The 16493-nt window shown below is 39.1% G+C and overlaps 1 protein-coding gene across 1 annotated transcript; it reads left to right on the top strand.

Moving 5' to 3' along the window:
- Positions 1-744: 744 nt before the first annotated feature.
- On the top strand, positions 745-9242 carry LOC103816331 (homeobox protein CDX-4). Its single transcript, XM_030229038.2, has 3 exons — positions 745-1177; positions 6129-6274; positions 9036-9242. The coding sequence occupies exons 1-3, from the start codon at positions 745-747 to the stop codon at positions 9240-9242; spliced, it is 786 nt and encodes a 261-aa protein (XP_030084898.1).
- The last annotated feature ends 7251 nt before the right edge of the window (positions 9243-16493 follow it).

Genomic DNA, 16493 nt, shown 5'->3' with positions numbered 1-16493 from the left:
TAAATCACTCTGTGTGGAGAGAGTGTGAACATGTGTGTTACAGTCAGAGCTTTAAACTCTCCCATGCTGGAAAACCTCTTACAAACATCAACAATGTGAGGAACATTTTTGAGATGTTTATACTCAAGACATGCTGTTTACAAGGTGCTCTATATTTTGAAGTTATTGAATTACAATTATTCAAACTGACTGTATCCATTAAAAAGGAGATTTTTACAATTATATGAGAAATTAAGAGAGTAACAGATTTATTTGTTGATTGATAATACCTGACAAAATAAAGGTTTCAGACGAGAAGAATGTTAAACATTGCTATTATAGTTACCACTCTAATTTCTTTTTAAAAGGTCGATTTACTTAACTATTTAAGTTACAAATCCAAGCAACTGTTGCATCATCTTACAGGACTGGGATCACTGTTGAGTATCAGGACAGGATAATAGGATAGATAAAAGTTCTCTGAAAGAGAAAGCACCAGAACCAGCAGCAAGGTGGGGTTGGTCAGCCCTTCATTTGAATGTAAATGTAATTATGAGGCAGGCAGTTGGGCTGACGTCAGACAAGATCTTGGTAAACCATTACCACCAGCACCTGGTAACACAGTTGATAATAAAAGAGGATGAAGTAGAAGATTCCAAGCAGAGTGGCATTATTGGAGAAAACCAAACACAAATATTTTTGAGCAGTAAAAGAAGACACTGAGGACCAAGATGTGGTGACTCCGTGTTTACAGTTGGGACAGCCATGTACGTGAGCTCGCTCTTGGAGAAGGAGCCCAGCATGTACCCAGGACCTGCCAGGGCCAACAACAGCCTGCCCGTGCAGAACTTTGTGTCTGCTCCAGCCTACTCCGACTACATGGGATACCACCCCGTGCCAGCCCTGGACAGCCACGGGCAGCCGGCGCCTGCCTGGGGCTCCCACTACGGCCCCCAGCGCGAGGACTGGAGCGCCTACGGCCCAGGCCCTTCCAGCGCCGCGCCCGCTGCCCACATCAATGGCTCATCCCCTGGCCAGGGCTCCTACAGCTCTGCTGATTACAGCTCCCTGCACCCCGCTGCTGCTGCTGCGCCCTTACCTCCTGTAGATACAATTAATGCCCAGCAAATCTCTCCCAACAGCCAAAGGCACAGCTCCTATGAGTGGATGAGGAAAACGGTGCAAACCAACACTGCTGGTGAGTGCAAATTCAACTTCCAACCTCAGAAAGCATCTTCTGCTATCACCGAGCTTAGAAATAATTAACTTTACTTGAAGCACATAGGTTGGTGGGTCATTTATGACATTTATTTAGCCTACTGCTGTTTAATGCACTTTTAACTAAATTTGTGCTAGTTTCACTTTCTCCCATATAGGCTTTCTGTGGTTGCTGTAGTGGAATGGCTGATGTGGTCTCAGCTCCAGGAATCCCTGTTGGAACACTTTGTAAAGCATTTTGTGTGATAAACATGATAATCATAGAGGTGTTATGGAGCAATGCAGCAACATTTAACAGTTACAGACAGAAATACTACATAGTTATTTTGTGCTGCAGGGAAGATATCAATATGGAATCAGGATGATCTTTTTAAACCTTATAGACTTCTCAATAATTATAAAGAAAACCACGTGCTCTGATCTAACTGCAGTGATTATGCAATTTTCTGCAATTTTCCTGTGTCTCATATTTTTCTTCCCAGATTTATTAGGTGAGCACAAATATTCCTAGAGAAGCAATCTGACTCAAACAATCAGCATAGACTATTTTGTTTGCAGATCACATAATTTCTTGGTTAAGCTTCCTTTTAATTTAATTTCACATCAGTTTTACTTTCCTTACATGCCAGAATTTTTCAGCTTCCACAATTACACAATTAAAAATCTTTTTTCTGCAAGTGGCACTCACTGATGTGCCTGTTCTTGCCACAAGCTGCCTGCCAGTTGAATGTTTCCATGTATATTCCCAAGGTGGAAACTGGGAGTAGCAAGGTTTGCTAAATCTGTGGTTCAGGTTAAAAGTAGTAAGTGTGTGGTAAGGAGCATCAAAGAAATGCTCAAAAAAAGCAATTACAATTGGGGCAATCTTAGAAAACACAGAAAATCTGCACTGCTGCTTCAGACAGAATCCTCCTTCAAATGGTTATTACTCAGGAGCAAAATTAGCCTGGTAATTGTTTCTTAATTATAAAGCAGACACACATTGTTTTGCCTCTGTTACTAAATATAAAATGCCTGGTGAACATTAGGATATCACAATGCTCTCCTGTCACTTGGAGCCTCTACAAAGGCCTTCAAAGCCAGGCAGATTCAGTCTGCTGTCCCCCCTTCTGTATACTCATGTAAATCCCGGTAACTTCATTAACATCATTGCAGATTGCCAGGTGTAGAAGTGATGCAAGACTAGCGTAGATCAAATTCAGCTGAGACTACTGAATTTCAATGAGGCAGCCCTGGCTGTCATGTTGGCACTGAATTTTCAATGTGTGGCATTCTTAAAGAATAACATTCTTAAATTTTAACACACTTAAAAATCTAAATCCTTGCTTTACACTTATTGAACAGTCTTGGAAGACCCTGAAAGGTTTCTCATGAGCTTGTCCAAAGTTATAAAATACATTTGCAATTCAGAGACACTGTTTCGGGCCTAAATTCATCTCTGGTCTCAAAAGTCCTTACACAGGATTTACTCACATTCTGAAATACTTTATGAACCATTCGGGACAGGTGGAACAGAGCCCATCAATAGCTGCATGTCCTGAGGCTGTGCATTCCTAGAACCCAATCCTTTGAAGTGTTAAAAACAGCCAAGGACTTCACAGAAGTGAACTCAAGGCATCAACCCACCTTAAAAAAAGAGATCCTGAGAGTGAAGCACAAATGTGGTAATTGTGCAAAACAAGAAAAGTACCAAAGAGATTTAGCTTTTCATTGGCGTTAAAAAAAAAACAAAACAAAACAAACAACTGGAAATTTTAATCCTGTCACAGAAAAAAAATGTGATAAATAGAAGAGAATTCAAATAAATTACAAGGCTAAAATTATGCACATAACTGCTCTGTACCATCTTATCCGTGTTTTCTCTAGAAGAAAACTGACTTGATGCCATTATAACCCCTCTTTGAAATACACTTGCTGTTTTTTCCCTCACTGCCATAATATTATTTGGGTTATCAAAGTAGCTACTGCTTCCTCTCCTTCAATGTTATCACTGCTTAATAAAGTTCATTGCTTTAAAGTCCCAGACTGACAGCCCTAAAGTGTACAAATACATTTCTATGCATAAACATGTGTATGTCCTCAACTCCACCAGTGTGTACACACATCAATGTATGTGAGCAGAACGGAGTAGCAGAAACCACAACACATCTCATTAGATGACAGAGCCTCTTGAAACACTGTCCTAAAGACAGTGGGAATTATTTTGAGTAAAGCAGATGTCAGTGGGAATTTTTCCTCTCTGTTTAGACTCTATAAAATACACTACATTCTGATTCAATATTCTTATTTAGCATTTGATACCAAAAAAAATTCAGTTGCAGGTAAGGTGAAATGAAAATTTACCTGGCCAAGTCAATCTTCAGGACAAAACAAGATCAAAGACAGAAGTACTCTGTCCTTTCAACAGATAAAATGTCATTTGAAATGAAACATCCTCTGATGAAAGGATCCTAACTGTATATTCAGAACCGACCCTTGTTTTACTTCAAACATACAAACATTGCAAATATACAAGGCAATAATTAAAAAAAAAAAAAATCAAACATGGAACGCGAGCTTGGTAAAGAGACCTTCCCAGTCAGGCCCTCCAAGTGAGGAAAAGAACATCTAAGGAATTCCTGATAGTCTGATCCTGCTTTTACTGAAAATCTGTGATAAAATCTGCCATCCACTTCAGTTATGCTGGAGCAGAACTTCCAATTATTTTCTAAACTCTGTGTAATCAAGGGTAAGATGTGTATTTTCTGAGAGCAAGAGAACCTTCAAAGTGTAGAACTTACTGAAAAGGTATCTAAAGGGCCTAGAAAAAGGGTTTAAAACTTCATATGACACTTCATCTGGGAGTGACCCTTCTCAGAAAGAGAAGGGACTTTAACAGGACTAAACAAAAGATCAACATGATTTTCATATGTTACAAGCTCAGCCACAGGATTTTTTTCAAACTATAGCAAACACATTTTATGTCTTTGTTTAAACAAGCTGTGATGTACAAGTAATTCAGATTACAGAACAGCAGAAACATGGCCAGAAAGCAAAACAGAATAGCAGGAAAAAAGGCCAGGCCGCTGCTTTAATGCTAATTTATTTTTCTTTGTAAATTAGTTGTGACATCTATTTTCCACTGGCCTACATTGTCTGAGGTTTTGAGGCCTATCTGTCATATTGAGGCAACAGACCCTTTTAACACTTCTCTTTGCTTTGATATGCACTCTTGTCTCTTCCTTCTCCCTCTTTTCTTCAGGAGTTATATTGCCGGAAAGGGTGATGATTTTCACAGCAAATAAAGAGGCCTTCTCCCAGCTTTATTGTCTTCAGAAGAAATACTCTGTGAATTTTATGACCAAGGGGAATGGGGAAAACTACTCCTTTTCTCCACCCCCTCAAATCATGGTTATATTTGCTGATTATAGTGAGGCCGGAATAACCTTGTTGAATTTTAACTTGTTTTCAAAGATTCCCTCTAAGCCCTCAGTTTACAAGGAACCTGAATATCTATACTATTGTTAGCATTAGAACTATCACTGAGGGCAAATATTTCAGAGCCAACGATTTGTAGCATGAAAAAAGTAAACTTAGTTGAATGATTTAATCCTGCAAATTTAGGCAGGAAAATCTTCTGTGCTGGAAGTTGAAGTGGCAGAGGATTCGGGAAAATATACCTAATTATGCTTATTTCAGCTATGTCTACCTTCAGATAAAAATATCCCAGTCTGTCCTCGGTGTCGGTCCAAAAATAAGGAGAACTGAGGAAAAAATATTCCTTCATCTATTTCTGTCCCTTTTTCTTCTGCTAAGATGAAAGCGTCTGACATTTGTTTAGGGCTTGTAAATTCCAAACCAATTGGCTTGTGTTTCTGAATGTGAAAGGGGTTCTTGATAAGATCTCCTTGTCGCTCCTTTGTGTGGCGTGTGCTTCATCTTAACACCTCAATGGATTTTAGGGAACCACTTTAAAGGAGTCTTTGTCCTACAGTTTGTCCCAGAAAACTCACATCAAAAAAAAACTGGGAAGATCAGAAGAAAAAAGGAAAACTATCTAGTTGGTTGTTGAAAGTGCAAAGGAGAACAAATAAGTTGAAAACTGATCTCTCTGGATTATTATTACATGAAGAATTGCCTAAAAATTATATTAAATGAGAGATATATTCTAAACATTTAGTAATTCTGGTCTTAACAGTATTTATCTGGTATATCTAAGAATATTTCTTTTATACATTAGAGAGGTTTGATCCTGAAATCCTTTTACAAGATTTTATTGTCTCATCTTACAAATTGTCAAGTACCTCCAACTGTAAAGGGAAGCCCAGCAGAGAGTACCCTCAGGAATATCCTACAGGCACTCAGCACCTTGCAAGACTAGACCTTTTTGAAAAACTACATTAAATTATTGTTGAACTTCTAAGTTTATCTTATGGCCACACAAGAAAGGAAATGCATTTCTAGTAGGGCATATCTTTGTGCTACAAAAGCAATCTTTAGAAACTCAGATAAAGAATTAGGCCATGGTACAACTACATAAATTGTGACTAAAGCTCAGTCTTGAAATCCTGGGTATTTATGCTCTCAAAGACACAGAAGTCACTTCACTGAGCTCTGAAATGAAACCCCTTTGAGATTAATATAGCCAGCACCAATTATGTACTGCTGTGAATTATTTAAGATGCTTCAAGGTATTTATCACTTAAGAGCTTCACATTTAAATATATGTTTACAGAGAAGGGGAAGTATAGAGGGAAGACAGTTATGGTAACCAATAGTATGTTACTTCACCCTGCACCTCTATTCCTCCTCTGTACCACAGCAAACAATCCCATACAAGTATCCTTTGGTTTAATTAATGTCCGGGAAATGCCTGAAATGTTTCCAAGCTGCTATTGAAAATGCAATTTCAATGGATTCAATGGTATGAATAATCTTTCTTTTCTAACCAGGTAAAACAAGAACAAAAGAAAAGTACCGGGTTGTTTACACAGATCACCAGAGATTGGAATTAGAGAAGGAATTTCACTGCAACAGATACATTACAATCAGGAGGAAGTCAGAACTCGCAGCAAACCTGGGACTCTCCGAAAGACAGGTACAGAGAGCACCCCTCAGGTGTGCCCACGGTGCCCAGGCACTGCCAGGGGACAGGTACAGAGAGCACCCCTCAGGTGTGCCCACGGTTCCCAGGCACTGCCAGGGGACAGGTACAGAGAGCACCCCTCAGGTGTGCCCACGGTTCCCAGGCACTGCCAGGGGACAGGTACAGAGAGCACCCCTCACGTGTGCCCACGGTGCCCAGGCACTGCCAGGGGACAGGTACAGAGAGCACCCCTCACGTGTGCCCACGGTGCCCAGGCACTGCCAGGGGACAGGTACAGAGAGCACCCCTCAGGTGTGCCCACGGTGCCCAGGCACTGCCACTGCCAGGGGACAGCAGCAGCTACCTCCTGCCTCTCTGCATTTGACACATAGAGAATCCACTACACAGCCCCACAGTTATTAACAGGTTAATTTGACAGAACCCTCCAGTATATGGAACTCAACATTAGGAGTTAACTCATACTTTAAAAAGTAGTTCTTCTTACTTTCTAGCTTGATAGCCAGCTGAAATTTAAACACTTCAGCTTAACAGGGTCTTAGCTATGGTCCCAAGAGTTTCAACACTCATAATTTTATTTCTTCTTAAAATCACATCAAGTAATGGCCAGCAAAAAATCCAAAGCATTTGATATATTTCAGCTGGAAGAAAGGAAAGTTAAAACTCAATCCAATGAGAGATCTATGGGTTTTTTTGTTACAACTATATTGCCACAATTGCCACAGGCCACATTCTTCCTCTGTCAGATTTCAGCATATTCAGGGGGGTTTTACAGCCTTGGATTTTCAAGTAGGGATCTCTTTTTGCCACTCATATGTGTAGCCAAAACTATCCATCCAGGGAATGTCCAAGTGCATACTTGAATTGTTGCTTCCTTGGAAAGCAGCTCTGCCTTCACTCCTGTCTAGTACATATTTAATCTCTGTTCTAGATAAAGCCAGGCCCCTGAGCAGAGCACAGGAGCCATGTTAGCCATGTTCATACAGACACTAGAGGAAGTCAGGATGAGAATTCCCTAAAATCCCTGTGTTGGAGAGCACTTCTCCCAAGCACAGCTCTACGGTGTGTGGAAATAATAACTGCTGGATCCAAGGCTCCAGAATTGCAATGGCTCTGCTACAGCTGGAGGAGAAGGGCAGATTTGGTGATACTGAATTAGTCATCTCATTTAAAAACCAGATGATTGCCCTGAGGTAAATATTAGCTAGAGATCTTTCTTCTTAGAATTTTAAAAGCTTTTGTTCTAAGTATACACATTCAGGTCTCTTAAAATGTTCCTCTTTCAGTGGCCTCCTCTGATTCTGCACTCAGTCTGTGGAAGAGCATGGGATTGAGAGGGACCAATGGAGGCTGGAAGTGTAGGAATGCAGAGACAGTCAATGGTGTTTTAGGACCAAGCACTGGGATTTTATAAACATATTTTAGCACAGTGATGCTCAGTCCCAGACCCAAATAGTACAGAGTGCACTGCACAGACTGTCAGTGCTCCCAGGCAGTAACAACAAAAACCAAGTTTATCATGGATGGACTAAGTTTGTCACACAGTAGGATAGAGCTGCACTGGAAAATTTTCAGAGAACTGAAATTATGAGAGATTTGCAACCTCTGTCTTAATGTTCTGCAAGCTGGCTGATTCAGAACACAGACATGCCTGGAGCCACCAGTGAGCCTGCAGAAAATCAGCAGTTTCCTTTTACAGAGCTGTTGCTCCTAATGCCACCCCATTTTTACCTGGTGAAGTTCCTTCAAGTATAATACAGACAAAATACATAACTGATCAGCATTTCCACAGCACAGACAAAGCTAAATGCTTCTTCATGCCAATACCAGCAAGGTAGTAAAAAATAAATATAAAACACTGAGTTTTTTAATACAAAGCAAGGTACAACTTTCTATATTGTACTGTATTCAACACACCTTAAAGGCTGTAACAAATACTGTGAATTAAGAACACAGTTAGCAAGCAGGAAAACACAAACAGAAGTTCCTCCTCATTCACACTTTCACATAAGGAAAGAAAATAGAGATTCTTCAAGTAGATTTTAAACAGACAAGTCTTTCACCTGCACAATGAGCCTGGGAAATTGACTGTCTTCAAGTAATCCTCATATATCCATTTATACACATAACAGTACATATGTATCTGTAAAATACATGTTTAAATATTTATTCCAGTAATAAAAACAGTCAAAACTTTTAAATACATAAGAATATATATACACACAAAAATCACTCACAACATAAATGAAGAAAAAGGACCCTCACTACTTGGCTTTGAATTAATCTGTAACATAGATAGTAAAGAAATCTTCATATTTAATCCATAATTGCATCTTCCTAAGTTATGACAGTGGCAAAGCTGAAATGATGAATTCTGTGGCCTGAGTCTCAATGAGTCCATGGATTTTTGTGTTCCTAAATATAACACTGTGTGTTCACTTTACACCAAAAGCCCAAGAAAAAAAAGAAATCAAGACAGAAAAAAATCAATTTTCCATTGGTTTTTATGCCAAAAATTAATACAGAATAATGCAAAAATTTTTCACTGCACAAATTCAGTATTTTGTTTGTGCAGGGTTTTTTGGTTTGGTTTTAACTTTGGGGCTTTTCTTCTTAATGGTTTTTTGTTTGTTTGCTTTGGGTTTGGGGTTTTTTACATAGCGTTTTTGAACCTACCTACATTTCCATTGCTATGATTACTGTAAAAGGTTGAGCAGCACTTTGAATTAATCAGGTATCGTTTCTAATGCCCCAGGTGAAAATCTGGTTCCAGAATCGCCGAGCAAAAGAGAGAAAAATGATCAAGAAGAAAATCTCGCAGTTTGATGGCAGCGGGGGCTCAGCTCAGAGTGACTCTGGTTCACTCAGTCCAAATGAACTGTCAAATTCTCTGTTCCCACCACCACATGGAATAAATGGATTACAGCCTAATGACATTCATCAAGTCATAGTTTCAGAATGAACAGAGGGAAAAAAACCAAAACAGGAAAAAAGAAAAAGCAAGAATGCATTTCTCCACCACTGCCACCCCCCACCTTGGAAACTCAACTTCCCAAGGGACCATGTTCATTTATCTGCCTTCAGAGTGCTGATTTCTAAGCAGAAAACCTGAGCCTATAACCAAAATATTTTAATTATTGCAACAATCTCAGGGACTTTGTGCGCTAAGATTCATCTCTTGGTATCTTTGCTAGCAGGTAATTTGCTTCAGACACTGACACAAAGAGTGATGCAGCTGAAGATTCAGTACAGGTAGTTCTAGTCTGATCATCCATATACACAGAAAACTAAGGGAACTGATTAAAAAATAGAGTCCTATTGCAGAAAATATAACCATCTGGGTGTGATTGGTTTGTTCCATTTATATAATTAGAGGAAATCGTAGATGTTAATAAATATTTACACTTAAATGGACTGAGAAGGATACTACATTTTGAAAACTGCTAAACCATTTAAAACACTTTTAAATGCTCAAGGAACATAATAATGTTGCTATACCAACATATTACATTTAATTAAATAACAGAGATACTCTTTGTCCCGTGGAATTGTATTCAAGCAATAGTTACAGATACAGAATATACCAAACCTGCCAAGATTAGTTCCACTGTAAGAAATACAGCAATTTCTCATATACATTAGGAAATGCCAGAAAATTTGGAAGATAAGTATTACCTCAATCTTCTAGGATTGAACATATTATTGCTCAAAAATTCGAGCACAAATGAAATGGAAACAAAACTGTTACTACAAGTAAACTACCAAAAAGCAAATAAAGAATTTGCTTATTGTCTTTAAATATTGGAAGTGAAACAGGAACAGTCTCAGGCCACTGATTTTATCCCTGACACTTATTTGGGGCTGAAGACAACAACTCTCCCAAAGTAGCTGAGAGGGTGTTTTGAAGCTGTCACCTGCAGCTGAGCAATCACAACAGAAATGTTCACTTCATGGGCACTCCTGAAAGAGCACAAATTAAGGATTTGATCACAGTGGGGTTTGCTTTAATTACTGCTCCATGTTGGCAGGTGAGAAGGTAGCAATGGTATCTGAGAGACAAGTGATGAGTCTGACAAAAGCAGAAAGAAAACCCAAAGCACTAAAAAAATCCCCAAGCTCTTAAGTAGTGCTGTTCTTTGGAATTTCTTAAGCTGACCTTCTTGCTAGTATAGAAGTAAACAGCTCTATTGGGAAGATTTCATATTCCTGAAAATGTCAAGGGGAGCAAAGGTAATAAAAAGGGAGAAAAGCAGAACACAAACAGAAAACAGCAATATGAAAATCATGCATCACTTATTTCAGCAACATCAAACTCTTGCTCTCAGAAACAGCAGAATAAATTCTGCTCTTTTCTTCGTGTCAATGAGCATCGATAATGCACTGAACACCATGGACAGGACTTGTCAGAGCTCTCAGCATCTGGATTCAAAACACTAGATAACAAATTTGAGGGTATGCCTCATGATTCCTCATTTATTTTAAAACAACTCTGTTAGAGTAGCTCCATGAAAGCAGTTCTGTTAGAAATTACAAGAATAACACTCATCAGAACTAAACTCTGAATTTTATCTTTGTAGACATAAATGTCTCAAACTAAACTAAGAAGAAATCCTGTAACTAAGACCTTACTGTAAACATTTTGTGGGTGGTTCCCCTATATATTTTCTAGTTATCTCCTATCATATGGTTCAAAGAAATGGGTGTATTCTAATGCAAACAAACTGTAAACAGAAAATCTTGTGTACATAAATAGTTATAAAACTCAGCCCGATGAGAAATCGAGCCTACATCTGCATGGCTTTGACTCAGGATCTCCTAAATGTGCTCACTGATGTTCCAGTAGGATCACAGGGACATTATAGGAGCAAGAGCACATTGTGGAACATGCACACACAGAGCTGGTTTTGTTCACATTCACAGAAATGCACATGTGACACACACAAGCCTTTTTTCTCTATTCTTCAGTCAAATAAATCTGGATTTTTTTCCCTGGGAGGGGAAGTTTCCCCTGTTCCATCAGCCCCTCTACCTGGATTGCCCTTCTATACATGAAGGATGTAGAGGATTAAATAATCTCTCAGGAAACTCAGACTTTAGATATTCAAGAAAAAAGGGAAGTGAACCTTTACCTCAAATCAGCAGACAGGCCATTTCTATGGAAACCAAGAGAGGGCTTTTGTGAGGCTTAGCAGTGGCACAGAAATGGAGAGAAAGAAAACTTCTTGTTTTCAGATTTTTTTCTCTGATCAGTTTTTATATCATCAAGGAGGAATGGCAAGTACAGCTATAACACACAACAGACCATTCATTATATTTGTGTATTAGAAATGCATTGCTTCAGAATTCCCTCATTTACGATAAAATTGAAATGAAACACAGATATTCACCAGGTTCACATGCAACATTTTCAAATAATCATCTTGCAGATTCCAACCAAGCTCCAGGCAGTCAGGAAACACTACCCTCCCCTGACAAACTGCTCAGAGGAGCCACTGAAGGCACTGACAGCACTCAGAACAACCAAAGCTGATAAAGGAATCACTCTAAATGAGCCCATTTTAGATGTTTTTAGAGTTGGAATGGGACACAAAGCACCTCCTCTGGCATGTTTAATATCAGTCTTGTCAATAAAAACTGCTTCTCTTTTTCATGATCTTAATCCCGAATTTTGTCCATTAGATATGTTTTAAATGTATCCCAAGCATATGTTAATAAATATTTAGGGGAGAATCTCTTTCATCTACTAGAAAATTATCTCTAAGCCTACAGAGTGGATCAGATTATCTTCTCTGACTACAGTTAAGTCAAGTAAGAAGTTATTCCCCTTATTGCTGTGCATAACTACCCCCAAAAAGGATCATAATGTCCCTTTCAACCTAAGTGCAGTGGCACAGCTGCTTCTCAAAATAATCTAAGGAAAAAAAATCTTAAACTCTTTTAGAGTAATCAGGATATTTTTTAGTGAACTCCATTAGAGAGGGATTACCTGCAGTCAGAGTATCAGCTCAGGAGGCTGAGAAGCCAGTGTCCTAGTTTAGGGCAAATTTTGGAGAAAACTTTTGAATTGGGTTTTTTTTAGAAAGCAAATCTAAGTGGGTCTTCTTTTAATTGGTTTGGGAAATGATTTCTTTGGAGAAAAGTGGAAAAACCCTGTTTATTTAGTAGGTAAAGTATTTCCTAGCATAAAAAGTGAACAATACAAAACAACCAATCTTCTTACTGTTTTGAAGACATGACAAATGTAGAAAGTCTTTTTTGTGAGGTGTAGCTCAGCTCATTCTGTTATCAGTCCCTGTGCTGCTGGAATGCAGCGTCTCGGGCCCGGTGGGCTACACGTGTGAGCTTTTGGAGGTTTTTCTGGGTTTTTAGTCTAGAGCAGGTTTGAACAGTTCTGAGAAAAATAAAAACCATAGTTTGGGGAACTTCTCTGCCTTTGCTAGCAAAAAAAACTCACTAAAAAGCAAAGGAGAGCTCTCTCCTGCTGTCCACTGCAGCCAACAGTCTAGGAGAAGCATGCTGGAGAGCAAGTGCAGTTTCTCATAACAAACTCCAAGCTTCCTCTTTCTCCTTTTGTTCTCTGAACTAGTTTTAGAGGTGCAGAACTTAATATCTGGCATGAACAGACAGTTGGGGATACAGTTGGAAGCATCATAAAGTCACCTCAGGACAGCCAGAGAGAGAGGGAAATGGCAAGCAGCTCAAAGAAAATCCTTACCCTGCCTCTTGCAGGCTTTAGACACTTTATCAGACTGCAGCTGTGCCATGAGCCAGAAAACATCATCCCAAACCAAATATAAATTGAGCACTTCATGGGGGCACACTTCAAAGGGCCATTAAGGACTCCAGGCCAGCCTGGCAGAGCCCATCCCTGGTCATGGAACACGAGATTAGGATGTGCCTCCCTTGGATGGAGACACCACAGTCAAAGTCCTTGCATTCTACCATTTTCTGGGCAGCTGTGTTTGACTCTTCAGCATTGCTTCTGTGAAGGAGAAACTTCAGCAGATGTGATCAGCCCCTGTATTTAAATTTGTATTTACATGGATGAAACACTAAAGGCTGTAAATAACATTATTCAATATTTGTCTTTCTTCCTTTGAAGACTGCTCCAGGGACTTTAGTTATACTCTCCCTTAGCACTGTTAAGCAATTAAAATAATAAATTAAATGCCATCCTTTGCACCCAGTGGGTCTCTTCCCCAAGCTCTCCAAGTTTCCTGTTTTTCAGTGTATGTAAACAGAAAACCATCAGTGTTTGAATTCAGCTGATTGACTGGTGGTTCCAGTCGGCAAGGTAGTGAGCCCCTTTAACACCATGCTGATATCAAAAAAACCTCTACATCACACAACTGTCTAATTCCAGCAGCCAGCAAATCCCTTCTGACATTTATCTGAATCATCTCGATTCCTATGAGAATCCTGAGAGGTGCCAAAGCTTTGGCAGAAGTGCCCTCCTCAGTCCCCCTGTCCAGAAGTACGTCAAGAAGGGCCTCTGGCACAAACTGCTCCTGCTGACACTCATTGTAGCACCACAGTAAATTTGCTTTAGTAATTAACTTCTAAATATTGATCAGTGGGAGAAAATAAAGAAAAATACAGATGTGCCCTTAGTTACAGATAGCTTAGACTAAAAATGGGAAAGTACCTCATTATAAGATATTTCCAATTTCAGTTTACAAAGACAGAATAATTTAAACCCCTAATTGGCTGTTTGCAGTAGTCATCCTGGCCAAAAAAACCAAAAAAAACCCTGGATCAGAAACTTGATAACCTCTTGAAACTTAGATTATTTTTGAAATTTGATCTATGTCAGGCATTTTCAGTATAGGCAGCACAGGGCTGCCTGGACAAAGCCAAAACCCTTCCAGATATTTGAACATATTGGTATCACAAAATCAGTTTGATTGAACCTCACAAACAACTCTTAGCTTGCCTTTCTTCAACAAATGAGCATATCCACATTTGCCTAAATTCCACATTTCTACTTCTGAACAAAATAATGGGAACTTGCAGTGAGATGCAAACCACGTTGGGAAAAGAGTTTGCATTAATCAGGGTTAGTTTGCATGAGTTAATCAGGGTTTGTCCACCAGACTTATAATACATTCTCCAAGAGTATATTCCCATTATCCAACAACCTCCTCCTGTCTGAAATGAGGGAATTCTGTTTTCATGTTCCTCCTCCTGAAGAATGCCTGTGTGGTGGTGATCTGTGTGGAACAAACAGGGGAACAGGACTTTGGAAGAAGACTCAGAATCTCTCAGGCCCACATTAACATTCCCTTTCCATGTTCTCCCAATAGTGCCTTTATTTAATTGTGTGCTTTGGTTTAACTCTTGGATTTATGCTCTTTGTGTTTCATGCTGTATATAAGAACACTTCTGATTCCAAGAAAGGAAGTGATTTTTGTGGATAAACATTGCCAGAGACCATCATCCTTCACAAATCTTTCTGGTTTTATGGCATAATAGTTTCATCAAATAAACAGCATCCTAAGGAAATACTGAAAATGAAGCTTCTATTTCTTCCTTTGAAGCCATAAAGTTTGGTAAGTCATGCTGAAAAAATTCCCTGTAGTATTTACTTCTCAAACCTAATACTAAACAGACATTCTTTAAATGCAGACATGGGACACAAAAGGTGTTTTTCTAAAATACTCTATTTTCACCCAGATGGCCATTGTTCCTAGGGGAGAGAACATACACATAAAAAAAAATCTATTGCAACTTCAGTTGAACTTTGACTTCAATGTATTATTTAAAAGCACAAGTTGTTAAACAGCAACTGCTATAGCAAAGTACCTTTCCCAATTAAAAACACTTGTTTTCTTGGTTCGTTAACACCTCAGGCATTCATTATAAAGAAGTCACATAGTAAGTGATGCTTCATTTTACACTCAATTCAGTAAGTTATTGTACCACCTGCTTGGGAGCTTAGTGCCACATCACATGTGTCCTTCTGTCACAATGTCCCTTTAAATGTCTGTAACATTGGTTTGTTTATTAAATCAAAACCCAGCTTGCATTAAATGGAGGTTTTTGAATTAAACATGAGACTATGCTGAATGCGTTCCTGTTTGCCATACCTTGCCCTACCACCTGAGTGCCACCACTGTCACCATATTGAATGTGACAGCTGTACATCATTGCGGACAAGTCCATGGGACTTATTTTACTTTCCAGCACACATCCTGCTTGCCCCTTGCTTCTTTCATCCTTAAGAAATTTTCAAGACATTTTTATTGGAAAAACACTGAACACATGCGAGCCCTGAAGTGTCCAAGGCCAGGCTGGACAGGGCTTGGAGCAGCCTGGATAGTGGAAGGTGTCCCTGGCCATAGCTGTAAGTCCCCTTTCAATCCAGACCATTCTGTGGTTGGATGGCCTTTCCCACAAACAGATCACCAGAGCAGCCGTCTACCAAGACAGTCTCAGCTGAATATTAAAGCCCACAATGTAAATGCACAGCATCAGAACTATCATTTCCTCCAGTGCTCTCAGTTCCAGCACTCACATTTTTGGTTTCCACACCAGTTAAAGCAAACATCCAGAATTTAACTGAGAGTAAAATAAAGACCAGTACCTTATTAATACCCCTATTTAAAACTTTATTTTAGATGTTTCAACATTTTCTTTCCATTGATAATGAATCTATATAAAGATGAAGATCAGCAGAAAAAAATATCAGATCCTTGAGTATAGAATAATTTTCTCTTTTTTTATCATGTTTCTGAACAGGATGTATTTTCAGTATTTGATCAATTACTTAACTTCTCTGCAATTTACTGCAACATTCAACACTAAATAAGAAAAAAAATATTTTGACGAAAACAGGAGGACAAAATTTCATTTTATAACAATTTGCCTCTTAATTTTTTTCTTTAGCTTAGAGTGTGATTTACCTGCAGCTCCACATAAGATGGGTAACATACTGAAGTAGGAGCACGCAGCACTGATATAAGTGTAGCTCATAAAACGCTACTTTCGGAGGCAACAAAAATTTTCACTGTCGAGTCATCCGCATTTTTCTGCAGTCTAGAAACTCCTGAAAAACAATAAAGATGATTCATGAGGGAAGTAGTTTCCTGGAAACAACAGACAACGATAGAGACCCGTTTTTACCTGATGCAGGAGGAGATGAGCTCATTCCTTAGAGTACCTGCAGGTCAGGAATTCTGATTTGTACACATACCAGAGCCAACACTTTACACGA

The sequence above is a fragment of the Serinus canaria genome, chromosome 4A, assembly GCF_022539315.1.
Source record: "Serinus canaria isolate serCan28SL12 chromosome 4A, serCan2020, whole genome shotgun sequence".
Taxonomy (NCBI): Eukaryota; Metazoa; Chordata; class Aves; order Passeriformes; family Fringillidae; genus Serinus; species Serinus canaria.
The sequence above is the reverse complement of the archived record's forward strand: the minus strand, read 5'-3'. Positions and strand labels throughout refer to the sequence as shown.